General features: G+C 51.1%; 1 protein-coding gene across 3 annotated transcripts in view; it reads right to left on the reverse strand.

Annotated features, from left to right (window-relative positions):
• Positions 1–15,350, reverse strand: part of SBNO2 (strawberry notch homolog 2) — a 39,450-nt gene that overhangs the window by 17,171 nt on the left and 6,929 nt on the right. For 2 of the 3 annotated variants that reach the window (XM_065858440.2, XM_071799785.1), the window contains 2 exons: positions 11,711–11,834; positions 2,954–3,118 (listed from right to left, as the gene is read on the reverse strand). In XM_065858440.2, the coding sequence (XP_065714512.2) occupies positions 2,954–3,118; positions 11,711–11,834 (289 nt within the window). Of the gene's footprint in view, positions 1–2,953; positions 3,119–6,093; positions 11,595–11,710; positions 11,835–15,350 lie in introns of those variants that run through there. The other variant, XM_065858441.2, reaches the window with a different exon arrangement.

The raw sequence follows: 15,350 nt of genomic DNA on the forward strand, positions 1-15,350 counted from the left end.
CCCGGGACCCCAAACCACCTAGAGATGGAGGGTCAGGCTGCCGAAGGGGCTGCCCAGGTCCCTCCAGGCACCAACCGCAGTGTCACCATCTGCGGTGGCCTCAGAGCACCCTGCCCGCTGCACCCCAGAGAGCCCCCGCGACTCTCCCGGCCGGGAGATCCTTTGTCTGAACCCACGCAAATAAAACCACGCTGGAATTTCCCGACAGCGAGCGAGGTCAAGCCAGCAGCTCGTGGCATCCAAAGTAATCAGCAGCTCCAGAGGCAACACCGCTTCAAGTTTATAGCCTGCAACAGAGTGCCAGATTGCAGAGAGCCGTGCTCCACCAGCAGAAGTGAAAGATGGGAAGTTCTTAAGCATAAACACTCCGATTATTTCCTTTTTTAAAAATTAAAAAAAAAAAAAAGAAAGAAAAAAACACCCTCCATTACTGGAAGCCTGAGTCAGAATTACCAGAAGGAAGCTGGACGGAAGAGCTATTTTCAGTGCCAACAAATCTGGAGAGCAGGTGAAACATCTCCACCTACAAATCTGAGCTCCGTATAGAAGTTTCTTCTTGGGCAAGAGAAAGGGCCGGAGCTGCTGGCACAGCAGGACACGCTGCTCCTGGTTCCAGCGCCCGAACGTAACGCAGGTTTGCGTTTGCATCACCGTAACGCAGGTTTGCGTTTGCATCACGGTAACGCAGGTTTGCGTTTGCATCACGGTAACGCAGGTTTGCGTTTGCATCACGGTAACGCAGGTTTGCGTTTGCATCACCTCGGAGCACAAACCCCAAGTCATTGCACCTCGGCTCCACCTGGGCTGCTCTGACTAACACAGCGCTGAGAGTTCCTAAAGTGCTCAGAATGAGTTAGAAAAGGAATAACACCAGCAGCTCACAAAAGCTCTAAGTACAGGTTTCAGAGACGGGGCTTAAAAACCCTGTAAACCTGTGAGGTGGTGGTGGGAAAACACAACAGATTAGGTGGACTATTTTTAAAAGGTATTTCACACCTTCATTACAAATGAAGTGAGTGAGTTTGGTCTGCGAACTCCTGCAAATGTTTAACTGTGCGGTGGTTCTTCCCTTCGTGCCCGTTCCTGAAGCAAAAGATGGAGCCGACACGTTGTATACGTTGAATTTCTGTATGGCAAACAGAAATGTGCCCACCCGGCACCTCCTCAGTCCCAACCCTCCACCTGAAGCCTGAGATGGGGGTTTCTCGGTGAATTTGAGGTGTTCAGCACTGTGCAGTCTCCCTGAAACGCTTTTCTTCAGTCTTGCTCTGTTCCTCCTTTACAACCATTTCCCCAGTGCCAGTTGAGAGAAAGAAAGGAGGACGCTAACATACAGATTTTTCCACTCCCTACCTTCAAATTGCTCCATGCCAGAGGACAGTTCCTCAGTGACTGCTCTGCCTACTCAACAGCCAAAATTCCTGACATTTTTTGGAAAATTATGGCGGCGTAACGATGTTGGGAGGGACAGGCAAAGGTTATCTAAACTGCTCCTATATTGGCGCAGGATATGAGCAAAGTCTCCGTCCTGTACTGAATGTTACAGCGAGGAACCTTTTCTTCGGCACTGCCTTGAGATTTTGCAACGAATCATTTGTTTGTCGCCTTTAGCGACAACAAAAAAAAGCGCATTTGAAATTCAGGTGATAAAGGAGTTGCCGGTGAGTCAATCTGAGAATCCATCTACCTGGTGTGCTGTGAGTTACAACCTCCCTGCAATCTCCTGCCTGGGATGTGCTGATCTGACACCTCCGCAGGAAACAGCAAACTCCGTAAAGAAAAGAAGTCAAGCAAGCCACCTCTGTATTCAGAAAACACAGATAAGACAACGTTTAAAATAGCCAGAGATTCTTTTCTAAAGGAAGTAGTTTATAAACGGAATTCCAAGGAGTTAATTAGCCTTATCTGCAGGCCAGCAAGGGGCGAGGACGTGAAGAGCAACACGCAGAGACCGGAGACGCTGCTCTGCTGTGGTTCGACAAGTCACTCTCACACTTACGTGACACATTTTTGCTTCTCGCTTGCATTCTTCCCCCTGGATTTAGAACAACCCTTCCCAGCAAGTTTTTTGCTGTACACTCCACAGATAGGAAGCTAGGAGGTTTCTTTAGGCATGGAGTATCTAGATCAGAGTCCACATGGTTAGAAACAGGACGGCACAGGACTATTTTTGTAGGGATTTAGGCTACTATGTAAAAATAAACCATAATAAAAATGCAGGGCAGTGATTGCAGAGAGCTGGGGGGGCAGCAGCTGCGTGCGCCGGTTCCACCGGCACGCAGAGCTGGTCCTGCCCATGGTGACGATACCGGGCGGTGCAACCAGGGGTAACCGGCCCCAGCAGAGCAGGGAAGGCAGGAGCCTGGTGAGAACACCCAGACCCACGTGTCGCCGTGGGAGATCGCACGCCCAGGAAGGCTCGGAGATGTCAAAGCTTGCAGGGGCTTGGACTCACAAAGTAAACACACATGGTCAGCCTTCCATTGAGAGACAGCTTGGTTTTTAGTCATTGTTACTAAAATATTTGCCACGGAGAATAAACAAACGGTGGCGGCGGCTGCTGGGGACAGTTAATGATCTACAGCATGGTGTTTTTCCTGAGTCACTCTCTCCAGCACCCCTGAGCACCCTGCAAGGCCAGCCGGGACCTGCTGGGTGTCTGGGGGACGCACGTTCGTGATGCACCCACCCGCCCCAGAGCCAGAGCGGGCGCCACCCCCGTGCTCTGAGGGAGCCACAGGTTCCTGAGGGTGTCGGGATCCTCTCCTGCATCCAGGAGACTAAAGTACGTGTGATCACTTCACCCCTTCCCTCCTCAAGTGAAAGTGGTCATAGTGAAATATCATCATCACAGTGAAACTTCACCCCGCAGGGAATCAGGTTGGGTTCTTAAATCCTTGGTGAACCCCCCACAGGACGAAGCCTGAGGTTATTTACTGTCTGCAGCCCGTACCTCTATCTGGTTCTGCTGCGGCGTGTTTACATCCCATAGCGTTGGCACGTGGTTCAGGCTGTCGGCGGGCAAGAAGTCCTTGGGATCCGCGATGTCGGAGAGGGAATCCGCAGGGGAGGAGAAGAGGGAGTTGTTGTTGGAGAGCTCATCGAGGTATGAAGAGTCCTGCAATGGAAAGCACCGCAGTGAGACATCACGGGATAGGGAGACCAGGGAGCTCCTTTCTCACCCCTCCTCAGCCAGGGAGGTTTCATTTATTCCTATCAAATAAGCATCTCTGTTTCTTCATGTTCCACAAAACTTCGAAATTAACTTGTAAATTAGGATAAGTTCTAAGCAGCTGTTTTAAAACCTCTTGAAAACATAGGGAAAAAACCACTGACTGGACAGAAGTGGCAATGCATGTTCAAGTCTAACTCAGACTGTGCATCTCCACACGTGGGAGTGGAAAAACGAGGCGTGTTGAACAAGACATCAGCCACCTGCACTTTCTATGCGATTAAAAACATTGCTGAGGGCTGAAAATCCTCAGCCCAGCACCCAAAGGACTCAGGGATCTCAGTGACACACAGGAGCCCACAGAGCACCAGCTACACCTGGTAACGACGCGGCTGTTTAATTGCAATTGACAGCAGGCATAGCTGGAGGCTTTGGAAGGATGGGTCTGCTCACGCCGGGTTCTGCGCAAACAGGGCTGGGGGAGCAGGGAAGGTCCATTGTTCTATTTTGTGCCAGCCCGGTGATGATGTTGGTTTGAGTCATGCGGATTTGAGCTCAGAAAGAGCCTTCGGTCCCCTCCCTGCCATCAATTCTTTGGCTTTTCAGATTTTGGGTGGCAAGAGCCGATGGCCGGATGGCATTTCCAGCTGTAGGCCCTGCGCTCTGGCACGGACCGCGGCGCCTTCCCCAACTCCATCACATCCCCACATCAAATACCACTCTCAAACCTTTTCAAAGCAGAAAAGCTTTGCTGTTTACTGAAGAAACACCAACTCCAGCACGCAGACCCTGCTGGAGCCGTGTCACTGTCCTTGCAAACCAACTCGCCTTTCTCAGTGCCCCATGTGCCAACACAAACCATTCTGCGGCTGTTCCGGGGTGGGTTGTCAGCACACGGGAGCTCGAGCCCTCGGCGATGCCAGACAACCCGAGAGGGCGATAACGCTGCCAGCAGAGCCGCGGGGTCTGCGACGAGCAGAAACCGCTGCTCATTTCCAGTCAAGGGCCAATTTCCTACTACAAGGCAGAAACGCAGCCAAAGGTTTTTAAAAGTCACTTAGCCCTGCCTGACATCAAATCCCGGACAGCTGAGCCTGCCCGCGCCGCTCCCGAGGGCTCCGGGCCAAAGGCTGGGGCGGACTCCCCCTCGATCGCTGTCAAAATGATGGCTTTGCAGCGTTTCCAACCATCGGGACACGTTCCCTTCATCTTCACGGACACGTCTTGTCTGGCATTCTGGTGGCCACAGGGAGCCCGTCCGCTCGCTGTGCTATGGGGCACCACTCACAAAATTCCAGAGCCTCCCATTTGTTTTACCTAATTACACCACCTAAAGAGCAGGAAAACTGGTAAGGTGCAAAATCCCCCGGCCTGAAGAGCTCCCAGGGCAGCCCAAGTGAATGAGACTTGTTCACACATAAAACGCAGTGTAATTGTTTAATCCAAGGCCACAGTGACAGCTGCAACCTGTGTCATTATAAACCGGGCCTTAACTAATTACTCCACTGCTTTATAGGGAGCAAACGGGAGCAGTCAGCCCAGTCTCCTCAAGGGAAAGGAAGGATCATCACCCAAAACATCAGCTCGTGGGATAAGAGAGCGAGTGAAAGCGCCCCAAAGACACCACTGGAGCCGCTGACACTGGTGACAGCCGATCCGGCCGGAACGGACCCGCAGCCAAACGGTGCTGAGCGCCCGGTGCACAAACAGGAGTGAGAATGAGATGAAGAGGATGGGGGAAGAAGAGGCGGCCCAAGAACCACGAGGAGGAGGCTGGAGGTGCAGGACAGCGAGGCCACCGCTGAACCCTCATCAGGGCCCAACGCCGTGGGTCTTGCCACTATGCTCCGTTTCACACTGAGGTTGAAATAACATCGATGTATTAGAACGGGAGATAAAGGATCACAAATCACTGCCTGGGGGTCGCATCAGAAGATGCTCTAGTGAATGACTTGATAAATCAACGATAATCATTTGCTCTCAACTGTGAGCGCAAATGAATCGCTGGTTGATGCAGCTATGGCAGAAAAGTTACCAAACGTAAGAATTAACTCCCTGGAAAAGACCAGAAGAATATCAGGGTAAATCAAACCAACACTTAACTCTTTCTCCCGGCCACTGGAACAGCTCCGCTCCTCCGGTCCAAACAAAGTCTTTGGTAAAAATAGGGGAAGAACAGGTGAGGTCTAAATGCAGGAGGAGTATGCAGCCAAAAATACTTTTGGCTATCAAGCCATCAATATAAATGGTTTATTTGCTCACAATCCAGACACAGGGGAAACAAATACTTCTCTGCACAGCAGCTATCCGTTACTCCACTGCACAGCACACGACTGGTAGGGGGTTAAAAATATAATAATAATAAATATATATATATATACACACACAGACACATACAAACATACGTACACAACAAAGCTACACTGCCAGACAACAAAGATTTGATGTCTCAAAACTCACATATGAATCCAATGAGGTTTCAGCAAAGGCAGAACCAAGACTGAACAGCTGCAATGTGAGCAGCCACTGAAAGAAAAGCCCTTGGCTGCCAAAACCCAAACTCTTTCTAAATATGGGGCAATAAATTTGCAGTCTTAAGGGTTCAGTGCTCTGGCTGGCAAGTGTTTCCCTTGCTTTCCTGTACCCGGCATCTGGTTTACAAATGAAACTCCTGAAAGCCATTACAAGTCCACAAGCACAGCGATCAATGCTCCGCACAGCTCCTCTTCCTCCAGGCTCGCAGTTTCTGACCAACTTCCAACCGACAGGAACGGTCTCAGCAAAACACAAATCACGTCAATGTGTGCGGGGTCACAGCCCCTGAACCTCATCTGTCACCGCAAAAACGCTGGGGACACAGCAGCCCCTGCAAACAAACCCCCCGGGAACTCCGAGGAGGAAAAGAGAAACTCAGGCGTTACCTTGTAGAGAGATGGGAACTTCAGCCAGAACTGCATTTGGGACATTTTAAACCAGCATTCAGTTTGCTGTCGGCAGAGTGGGAGGCGGGTGAAGCGGCGAGGAGAGATTTCTCAGTGTATAATGGAGAAAGGTCTTCATTCATGACCGCGACGGCAGCGCCGGCCGGGGAGAGAGCTCAGCAAGGGCTTCTCAGAACGAGCATGCAGGAGCAAGGAGCGCAAATGGAGGAGAGGGGCCAGGCATCCAGCGGCGTCCCGAGCCCGGGGAGATTTGCATAGAGCGTTTAGTCACAAGGAGAGAGCTCGTACTTCCTCTAAGCACAGGGCTGACTTTCAGGAAATGATGCCTGCTTGGTAAGTCAGTGAAATTACTGGCAATGCGATGAGAATTACTGTATGTGGTGTAATTCAACCACAGATCCACTGTAAACAAAGCCGCGCTCGGCCGGGCGCAGGGCAGGAGCGGCTCCCCTGGGCTCGCACCCCCCCAGCCTAACAAAACTCCACTTTTCCCCAGCAAATCCTGCTCTGGGGCTGGGGGGTCCTGCCCTCCTGGCTCCGGGAGCTCAGCTGAAGGGATACAACTGTGAAAGAGGTGATGAAAAAGCATTCGCAGCCATGTGCTTGCTTTTGTCTTCAGTACCCGCCCCACCCCAATAGTGCAATTAGAAAATAAAAAGGAGTAGCCGGGTTTTAACTTTCTCTAAATCTTTGTGATTTTTCTGTGCCCAGGAACATCGGCTTCTGTTTCCAAGAGTTCCCTTTCGAGTTATTGAACAGGTTTGTTGGTGGGGAAGGGAGAACGGCACATCCCGCGTCCCCAAAGGCTGCAGAACGTTCTGCAGGAACCCGGTGAAAACGAAGCGTTTGGTTTCTGCGGGCAGCCGGGTTGGGGTGGAGAAAGGCAGTGAGGTTTTCACTGCTGCTTTTATCTGAAGTCAATTGTATTTCATCAGCCCTGGAGCCTGGGATAGGTGCTTGAACAATGCGTTCGAATGTCTTCATTAGTGACTTGGTGACTGCCTTGTGTGTGACCTTGATCACCACTCTTGCCTAAGACTACCAAGGTCCTGCTATTTCTGCAGCCTTGGAAAAGCAGGTGGTTTATTTCCTCTTCCCATTCTGTGCAAAATGTAGGCAACCAAAGCGGGCTGCCAAAAGGAAGCAAGCCGGGAATGCTAAATTGATTTTGCAAGACCACAGTAATATAATCACAGGAGATAAGATAACCCGCTGAGAAACCACCACCTGAGTGGTAAGGGCCGGCCCCGGGGAGCAGACATGCCACAGCGCCTCTGCTCGCCACAATTAATTAACGAACAGCGCTGACAGACAGGGCCAGGGAAGCAGAATGACTTCCAGCACTCACACCGACTTACCAGCAAAACCTAAAACGTTGCACCCAGCTGTTACTGAGCTGGGCAAGCTTCACCACCTCCTCATCGCCGACCTACCGGGCAGTGTCCTGCGCAGGCTGTTGAAAGCATGAGTTGAATTTCTAGGAATGCAGAGATACAAATGGATCCGAACAGCACACCTGCGCAGGATGGGACCCGGCAGCTCCGCATCCTCATGCAACCAAATCGCTCGGGACTACATTTCCTGAAGTACTTTGCTGTCCATAGATGGGGCTTTCAGATGTGGCCAAGGACGCTCTGGGCTCAGCTCTGGAGCTGGTGACACTCGTGGAAAAAGCGACCAAGCCCTGGACACCTGTGGCAGGTCGCACCAATGGAAGAATAAGCCTAAAAGGGACTAAAGGGTGGCTGGGAGCCGCGTTACCCGGTGGATCAGCTCTGGGTGCATTACCTGAGGGTACCACGGCGAGGCAGGAGCCGTCACCACCACCGCGACACCACCGCACTGACTGTAACCGGGGCAGACGAGCCGCTATAATCACAGCCTTCATTCCCTACACTGAGGCCTGGAGTCAGCGTTGGGCAGCTCAGCAAAAGCGTTTGTAAAGTGTAATTGAGTCAAGCAAAGCCCCAGCCCTGGGGTGCAAAAACAAATCATGAGCACCTAAAGCAACTCGGTCTCAAAACGCTCCGGAGGCACCAGAGCCGGTTAATTGTCTTCAAATTGATTTTAATATCTGTATTCCCTGTGGATGGAACTCCAGGACAGCAATAGGATGTTTCTTATTCCAGGAAACTCTTCGTTTCAGTGAGAACCAAGTCTCTCATATAATTTAATAGTTGTTACATTGATTTCTCTTAAATCACCACAGCTCTGTGCATTGTAGCACTTGTGAAGATTAATACTTTTTTTAAGAACAGGTTAAATTTTCCCCTGTTTTTTAACAAGAGAGACAAATAGGAGACTGCAAGGGGCTGGTGGCACAAAGAGGGCTGGTTTATCATTAACACGTGCGGTCAAGAGCCCCCGGACAGCACAAGCAGATCAAACACAGTAACTGCATCTTCACAGCGTTATGGCAAATGACTCTGCCCCAGAGCAGCCGATTCCTCCCACAGGGTCGATCCACCCAGAACAACCTCCCTCCTCCAGCCCAAATTGTACAGAGGGCCCCGAGCCCCCTGGATAAGCCACAGGGAGCAAGCGAAGTGAAGCCCAGGGAAACACCGACTATCAGAAACAGGCAGGATCAGCTCAGACAACAAAAGGAAGGAGGAAATGGGCAGGGTCGTGTGCTGCAAGTCATTCTAAACAGGATAGAATAAAGGAAAACTGTGGTGGCGAAGAGCAGCAAGGGTTTGAGGGATGGGTTTGTGTCTCCAGATCAGGTTGCTCAGCTTTCCTGGGGCTCTGGATGCAGCTCAACGCAGCCCCAAGAACTTCAAACCCCCTGGGGTCGGGGCTTTGTTGTAGCAATTAACAGCTCTGCCCACACGAGGCACCTCGGTACGGCAAAAACGCCTTTGCAAGGAACCACCGCACAAGCCCTGGATTCCAGCAGCACCTGAGGCTGAGGAGGAACCAGGAGAAGGGGAGGAAACGGGAAAAAGTGAGGGAAACCAAACCCTGCCTCTCTCCAGGACCCGCATTGCTGTGCAGTCCATAGACTTTTTACATATGGAGACGACACCACAGGGTCTGGGAGAGACTTCGGCTTAAGAGAACAACTCCCAAGATCAAGAAGTGCTATCAGACCCAAGTATGGCCTCATAGGACTATTTTCTAAACCTCAGTTTAGGCCACTTGTTTATATAAAGAATACCAACAGACCGGCAAAGATGAATCACCCAACAGCAAGCCAAAAACCAAGAATATTGTGCAGGAAACAAGTCCAAGCTCACATTAGGCCGCCCTGACCGTGCACATGAAGCACCTTTTCCAATGAGGAAACACACGGCAATCGCTCTTCACCAGACCAAGGGGTGGGTGATTCGACTACAAAGACGTTCCCAGAGCAATCGAGAAATGTGGCGACTCTTGCTCGGGGTATCCTGAGGCCAGCAAAGCCCTGACAGAGCTCTGCAGGTCCCGCTGAGGAGCCCCAAGTCAAAACATGGAGAGAAAACAGAGCAAAAGGCGGCGCTGGAGAACGCGGCCGCCTTCCGGCCCTCCGAACCCTCGAGCGCACAAACCCTCAGGCACGTGAACGATCCTCCGACCCTCACCACCAACAGAAAGCGCCCGAAATAGCTCGTCCGCCCACAGATTGAATCCAGAATCTCTTCCCAAAGCGTGCGGCGAACTCCTCATGTTCTCTCCTGGGTGTCACCTCTCTGCCTGGCATAGTGGTGACAGCGCAAAGGTGAACGGGACTCGCCACTCCCAGCACACGAGGATGAGCAGGCAGGTGCTTTCCTACAGAGTCACCTGGAGAGGTGGAACCACCCAAGCTGCTCCCACACCTCCCGTTGAATGTTTCAGCTGTCCAGGCACTGTTAATATTTAACAGTTTGGCATCTGGGACAGCAAGAAACCAGTGAAGTGGAAACTATTGCTGAAGCAAGGGATGGAAAAGCTCCAGGACGCTCCCAGATGCCTCCAGACTGATGCCACCGCTTCCAGTTAAACGCCCGCTGCTCCATCAGATCCGGGCTCTAATTCTGGTTCCTGTGAAGAAACCATCAGCTTTTTTGCTTTTTGGATGAGCAACGCCGAGTAGTTCAGAAAGCCCCCGGTTTTATCAATGAGATTCCACGTTAGTGCTCGTTGCTAACGGGACAGCAGGGCACAGCACCAGGGTGATTTCACAAGAACGAGCGGGCGAGCTCCGGACACACAGGGTCCCTCCGAGGTACAAACTCCATCACATCGGTTTCAGTTTGGAAACCAAAGCTCTGAAAAGGCCTTACTCAGTGTTTCTCGGTTTCAGAGCGCACAGGGTGATGCATCATGGCCAGGGTTATCAGGAGGAACCCCCATAAAGCTCAGCGCACGGGCTCACGGACAGCGCCGGAGGGGACAGAACAGCAAGAAAAGCACCCAAAAAACCACTCTGATGCTCGTGTGGATGTAGCCAGCACCACCTGCTGTTACACGGTACAACACCTGAGTGAAAGAACGGCCTCGGCTGTGAGGATTCAGAGACAGACGCCTTGTTTTACACTCGAAGCAGAGGAACACTCGCGAGCGCGTTGTAACAGGCGCAGTCTCACACCCGTTGGCTCGGAAGGAAAGAGCCCAACTAAATCCTCACTGCCTGCGATCGCCTCGCTCCCGCCTGTCGGTTCCTCTGCAAAAGGATGAAGGTGGCACAAGAATTATTTCTTGTTCTGGAAACCACCCAAGGTCATTTCTGTCTGGTTTGTCTCAGAGCCCTCCTGCTCTTCTATCGCCCAGCCAGCACAAAGCAGCATCTCCTCCTCACGACAAATCTCCAAAAATCTGCTCGTCCAAGCTGGCCAAGACCAATTTCCATGATGCAGCGGAGGAAGGAAGCTGATTGACCACTTAGATACTAGAAAATGCATAAGTTAAAGAAATAATTAAGCCCTTTTCCCATTAAACCCACCTGCCAAACTACACCCACCTAGGGAGAGGACGCCTCTTCCCATCGCAGCCCGTTAATGAGATTGCATTTGTCTCATTCCTCCCGCAATTAATTCTGGAGGCAAAGATCAATGCTATTATGATTCATTTACTTATCTGGTTCTATCCAGTTGGAAGACTCTGGTCAAGAGTTACCGGTGCGAGATTTCAAAGCCTACACAGAAAGAGCCTGGAGATGGCCAGGTGAGGGTGATGGGGACACCAGGTGAACCGGGGTCATTCAGCTCTGCAGATAATGACCTGGCTCCAGTCTGCTTGCTACGCTCAGGTTGATGTAATCCCCAAATATTCAGCACTCAGGAATCCACTGCTTGTAACCAGCGAGAACGCGCAGGCAACGCTCGCAGGGGAGGGAGCTTCAGGGAGCAAATGACCTAACTGCACGATGCAGGTTTAAATTCACACTTACCCACGCTGTCCTGCAAAGGGGATTCTCTCGGTGCTTACGTAAAACATCACTTTAAATACAGAAGCGATTTACCGCAGATAAGCTCCTACCGAGCCAACAGCTTCCGAATTGCGGCTGTCAGAGGATCTGTCCCAACCGCACGCAGTTCCCGCCAAGCGCCGGCCAAATGTAAGATACTGCAAAATAACCCCCCCACTACAAAGCACCGTTCTCCCCCAAAGCCAGCAGGAGCTATGGACTTACCTGAGGAAAATCACCATTTTTTGGTAAGAAGTCAGAGAGGTCCACGGGTGCATAGTTTGTATCCAAGAAATGTGGTCTGCTGATGGAATTCATATAAAAATCGTGAGGGGAGTTAAAATATTGCCTGTAAGGAAATGGGAAAAGCAGTTATTTCCTGTCAGTCCTGAGTGTTTCTCAGGTTGCTTCAGACTCCATCAGCGGTGAAGTCGCAACTATGGGATGACACATACATTGAGATTTTTAAAAGCTGTGTTTATCCAAAAGTGGTATCCAGGCAAAATAATACATCCCCACGCTACATCCAGTGTCAGGCTCTGGAGAGCTGTATTAAGAATTCAATACTCTGCAGCTTGTGTAAACTGGGAAGGATTTACTAGATAAAAAGGGTCTGCAGGACTAATATTTCAGTGCTGACAACAAAGCAAAATGAAGCTCGTGAGATGTATCAGCACCAGTATGGGTGCGATGGGACCTGCCACCCGCGCTACGTAAGGACAGCATCAAGTTCCATGGAAATACCGCACCCGAGCGCCGCTTTGGGCCATAAAACTGCACCAGCCCAGCCAAGCAGCAGAGACAGGGGAAGAAAACAGCCCTGATGGGTCCACGCTCGGAGATCTGCGCCTAAAGACACAGAAAAAATGAAGCTTAAGGATGTGCAACCCGAGCCGAGCCACGAGCCCGGGCAGAGGTGAATTCTGGATGCGCCCGATCGCACCCGGTCACAAAGCAAGAGGAACAAACACACAGCGGGAGTAACAAGCGGATAAAGCAAAGCTCTCCTGCCCCTTTCCCCCTGCCGAGAGGGGATGAGACCTGCAGAGCCCCGATCACTCCCTCGGTGCCGCGCACGGGCCCGTTCCGTTCCCTCTCCCGCGGGAGCCAGGAATGTGCTTCGCAATCCTTCCCGGCAGAGCCGCGCGCTCGCTTGGGCAATCGCCGCCCAGCTCGCGCCGGAGCCGCTCGAACGCTCGCCCCAGCTCCCCCGTTTCCTCTGGGGCCGGGTTGAACGTTCCTCCCCATGCCGGGGTTACGGAACCCACAGCAATCGATTTTAACGAGGGGAAGGGAGAAACCAAATGTAAAAAGAAACCCTGCCCAGGAGCAGCGCAGGGAGCGCCTGCACCGCCAAGGTATTATTAGGCAATTAAAATGCCATGTGTGGCCGGCAACTCATTAATACACCACGCTTAGCATTGCCATATGTATTTATGTGCAAACACAGTTACGTCGCTCTGCTAAATACATTTTTCCTGCTCTTTTTTCATCATTAGAGATAACACCCCCCAAAAGGAACAGCTCCGTGCTTCTCTTTTCCTTTTCTTTCCCTTCATTTTGGTGCTGCCACCGTTTCACCGCCCGGTGCCAACAGCGGTGGGTTCAGCTCAACCTGTAGCACCGACCCGGCTCCTCCTAATCCACCCGGGCAAATTAAAACCTGGGCATAAATTCTGGGAATTAACGTACGGACAGACGAGGAAAGGCTTGTTTAAATCACTTTCAACTCGCAACCGCTGTGGTCTCACTGTTTCTCTCGCAGCAGAGCAGAACTTGGCCAGCGCTAACGAACTAACCAGGGAAGGGGAAAACTATTTTTACCGGAAAAGCGAATGGCTCCTGTTTCACCAGCACCTCGTGGGCCCGGGCAAGAGTCAGTTAAGGTAACGGGAAGGAGCCCAAGGCGGCCTCGGCCTCCCTGGCCTGCGCTGCTGGGGAATGACCAGCTTTGGTATGTTATTTTGCTTCCCTTAATCTCGGTTTTCGAGCTCGCGAGTGCCAGATGCGCTTTCTTCCTGCGGTCTGAAACAAGAGCCGACAGCAACACAGGGCCCGGCTTGGAGATCTCTTAGCAAAGCCACCAAAGCCCTTGGAGTAGCTTGGGTGCTGTGTTTTACCCCTTTTTAGATGAGAACTTAAAAGATATTCACCCTCATTTGAAGAGCTGGAAAACACCACCGACAAGTTCACTTGAGTTAAGTCGCGGATAAAAAGCATCACTGGGAAGATTAAGGTATGTGGAGCTTGTATTGCCAAAGAAGGATGTGAAAATAGGCTCAGGCTTTGAGGAGGAACCATGTGTCTGGACAGTGGCAACCAGCACCTGCCCGATGTCCCCGTCCCCTCCTGGGGACACTCAGCCCAACGGCCTCAGCAACCGCCCGATATCAGCGAGGTTTAATACGCTGTTGACATTTTTCAGGTTAAGAAAACCTGGAACAAAGAGGCGAGCTTTGATTTCTTTTAAAGAAATTCTTCGGGGCTAAAGTTACTTACCGAATAGAACAGGAAAAACCTGCTCCAGGACAAAGCCGCTGCCATGAGAATCGGCCGTGTCCAAACACAGCCGCTCGCAAATGGTTCTCTGCGAGGGTTTTGAAGAGAAACTTGCACTAACCCTAATGCCATCTGCATTCTTCTGTTTTACAACATGGGCTATAATCAGAGCTCCCTTTAAAATCCCATTTGTCAATGTTTCCATCCCTTTCAGCATCTAACACCCTCACCCTAGATCCACCTAAAAGAGGTTCAGCTGCAGTCTTCAAATACAAAAGGACAGAGGGTTTTTTTGTGAAATGCAGATATGGAAAATTTCACCTGAAATGTCATTTTTACAGCGACCAGGACATAAAACACAAGAAGCTAAAGGTGCAGCCTTTGCTAAATCATTCTCTAGCAAATAATTACTACGTTGAGCCTCATTCCCAAAAGTAACTACAGCAAAGTCAACAAGTTTCCATTTGTCTCAAAGGCAGGCAAGTCTTTGCAGGATCAAGGCTGTAACATTTCCACTGCTGCACTAAACAGGAAGAAAGTGAGCGGCAAAACCAGAACAAACGGTCAAAGCAAAAAACCCAAGGCAGTAGATAAACACAATCTGATCTTGTGGTTCAATACGGCAAAACAGAGATTCTGTTATAGCTCTCCTGAGGATCCACCCAGCCTAATTTACAGGAATCGCGCTCAAAAAGTACAGGCGCTTCCAATCAGAGCCAGGGAGCAGAGACACGAACCCATGTGGTAATGTAAATCCTGGCTCCGAGGGGCGAGCGCCGGGCAGAGCCACGTTCGGTGCCGCGTTCGGCGCCGCGTTCAGCGCCGCAGGGACCCCTGCACAGCAGCTCCAGCACAAACCAGCGCGGCCGGTGCTCCCCAGGGCGGAGATCTCTGCTCTTCCAGGAAGATGCTAAAATCCCTTTAGGAAGGAGGTTAAGCTAAATCCTGGAGTACCTGGGACACGGTTATTAGCTTGCGCTAGCAAGTTGTGTTCCTTTCATTTTTCCTTCCTCCCACCTCTGACCTAAATAAAAATACATCCTGTATTGTCTGTGCCACTCCCTGTGTTCACAAAGAGAGCAGAGCAGCCTTCAAACCCTCCTCCCAACAACCAGCATCTCCCCGTCCCAACAGAGTCCCAATCCAAGTCACTCGGTGGTAGCACAAGGCACCTTTATATTGTCCCAAACCCCTCCTGCCACATCCTGCCTTCTGATCCAGGGTGGATGCTCACCATAAAGGCGGAGGAGGAAGAATAACATTGATTGCTACACAAAGGTCCCTCAAAAATGCTATTTTGGGCACGAAATCTAGAAAAGCTTTGTCACCGAATTTAGAAAGCACACGGCTGATGTCTTTCCCACCA

The sequence above is a fragment of the Patagioenas fasciata genome, chromosome 27, assembly GCF_037038585.1.
Source record: "Patagioenas fasciata isolate bPatFas1 chromosome 27, bPatFas1.hap1, whole genome shotgun sequence".
NCBI lineage: Eukaryota > Metazoa > Chordata > Aves > Columbiformes > Columbidae > Patagioenas > Patagioenas fasciata.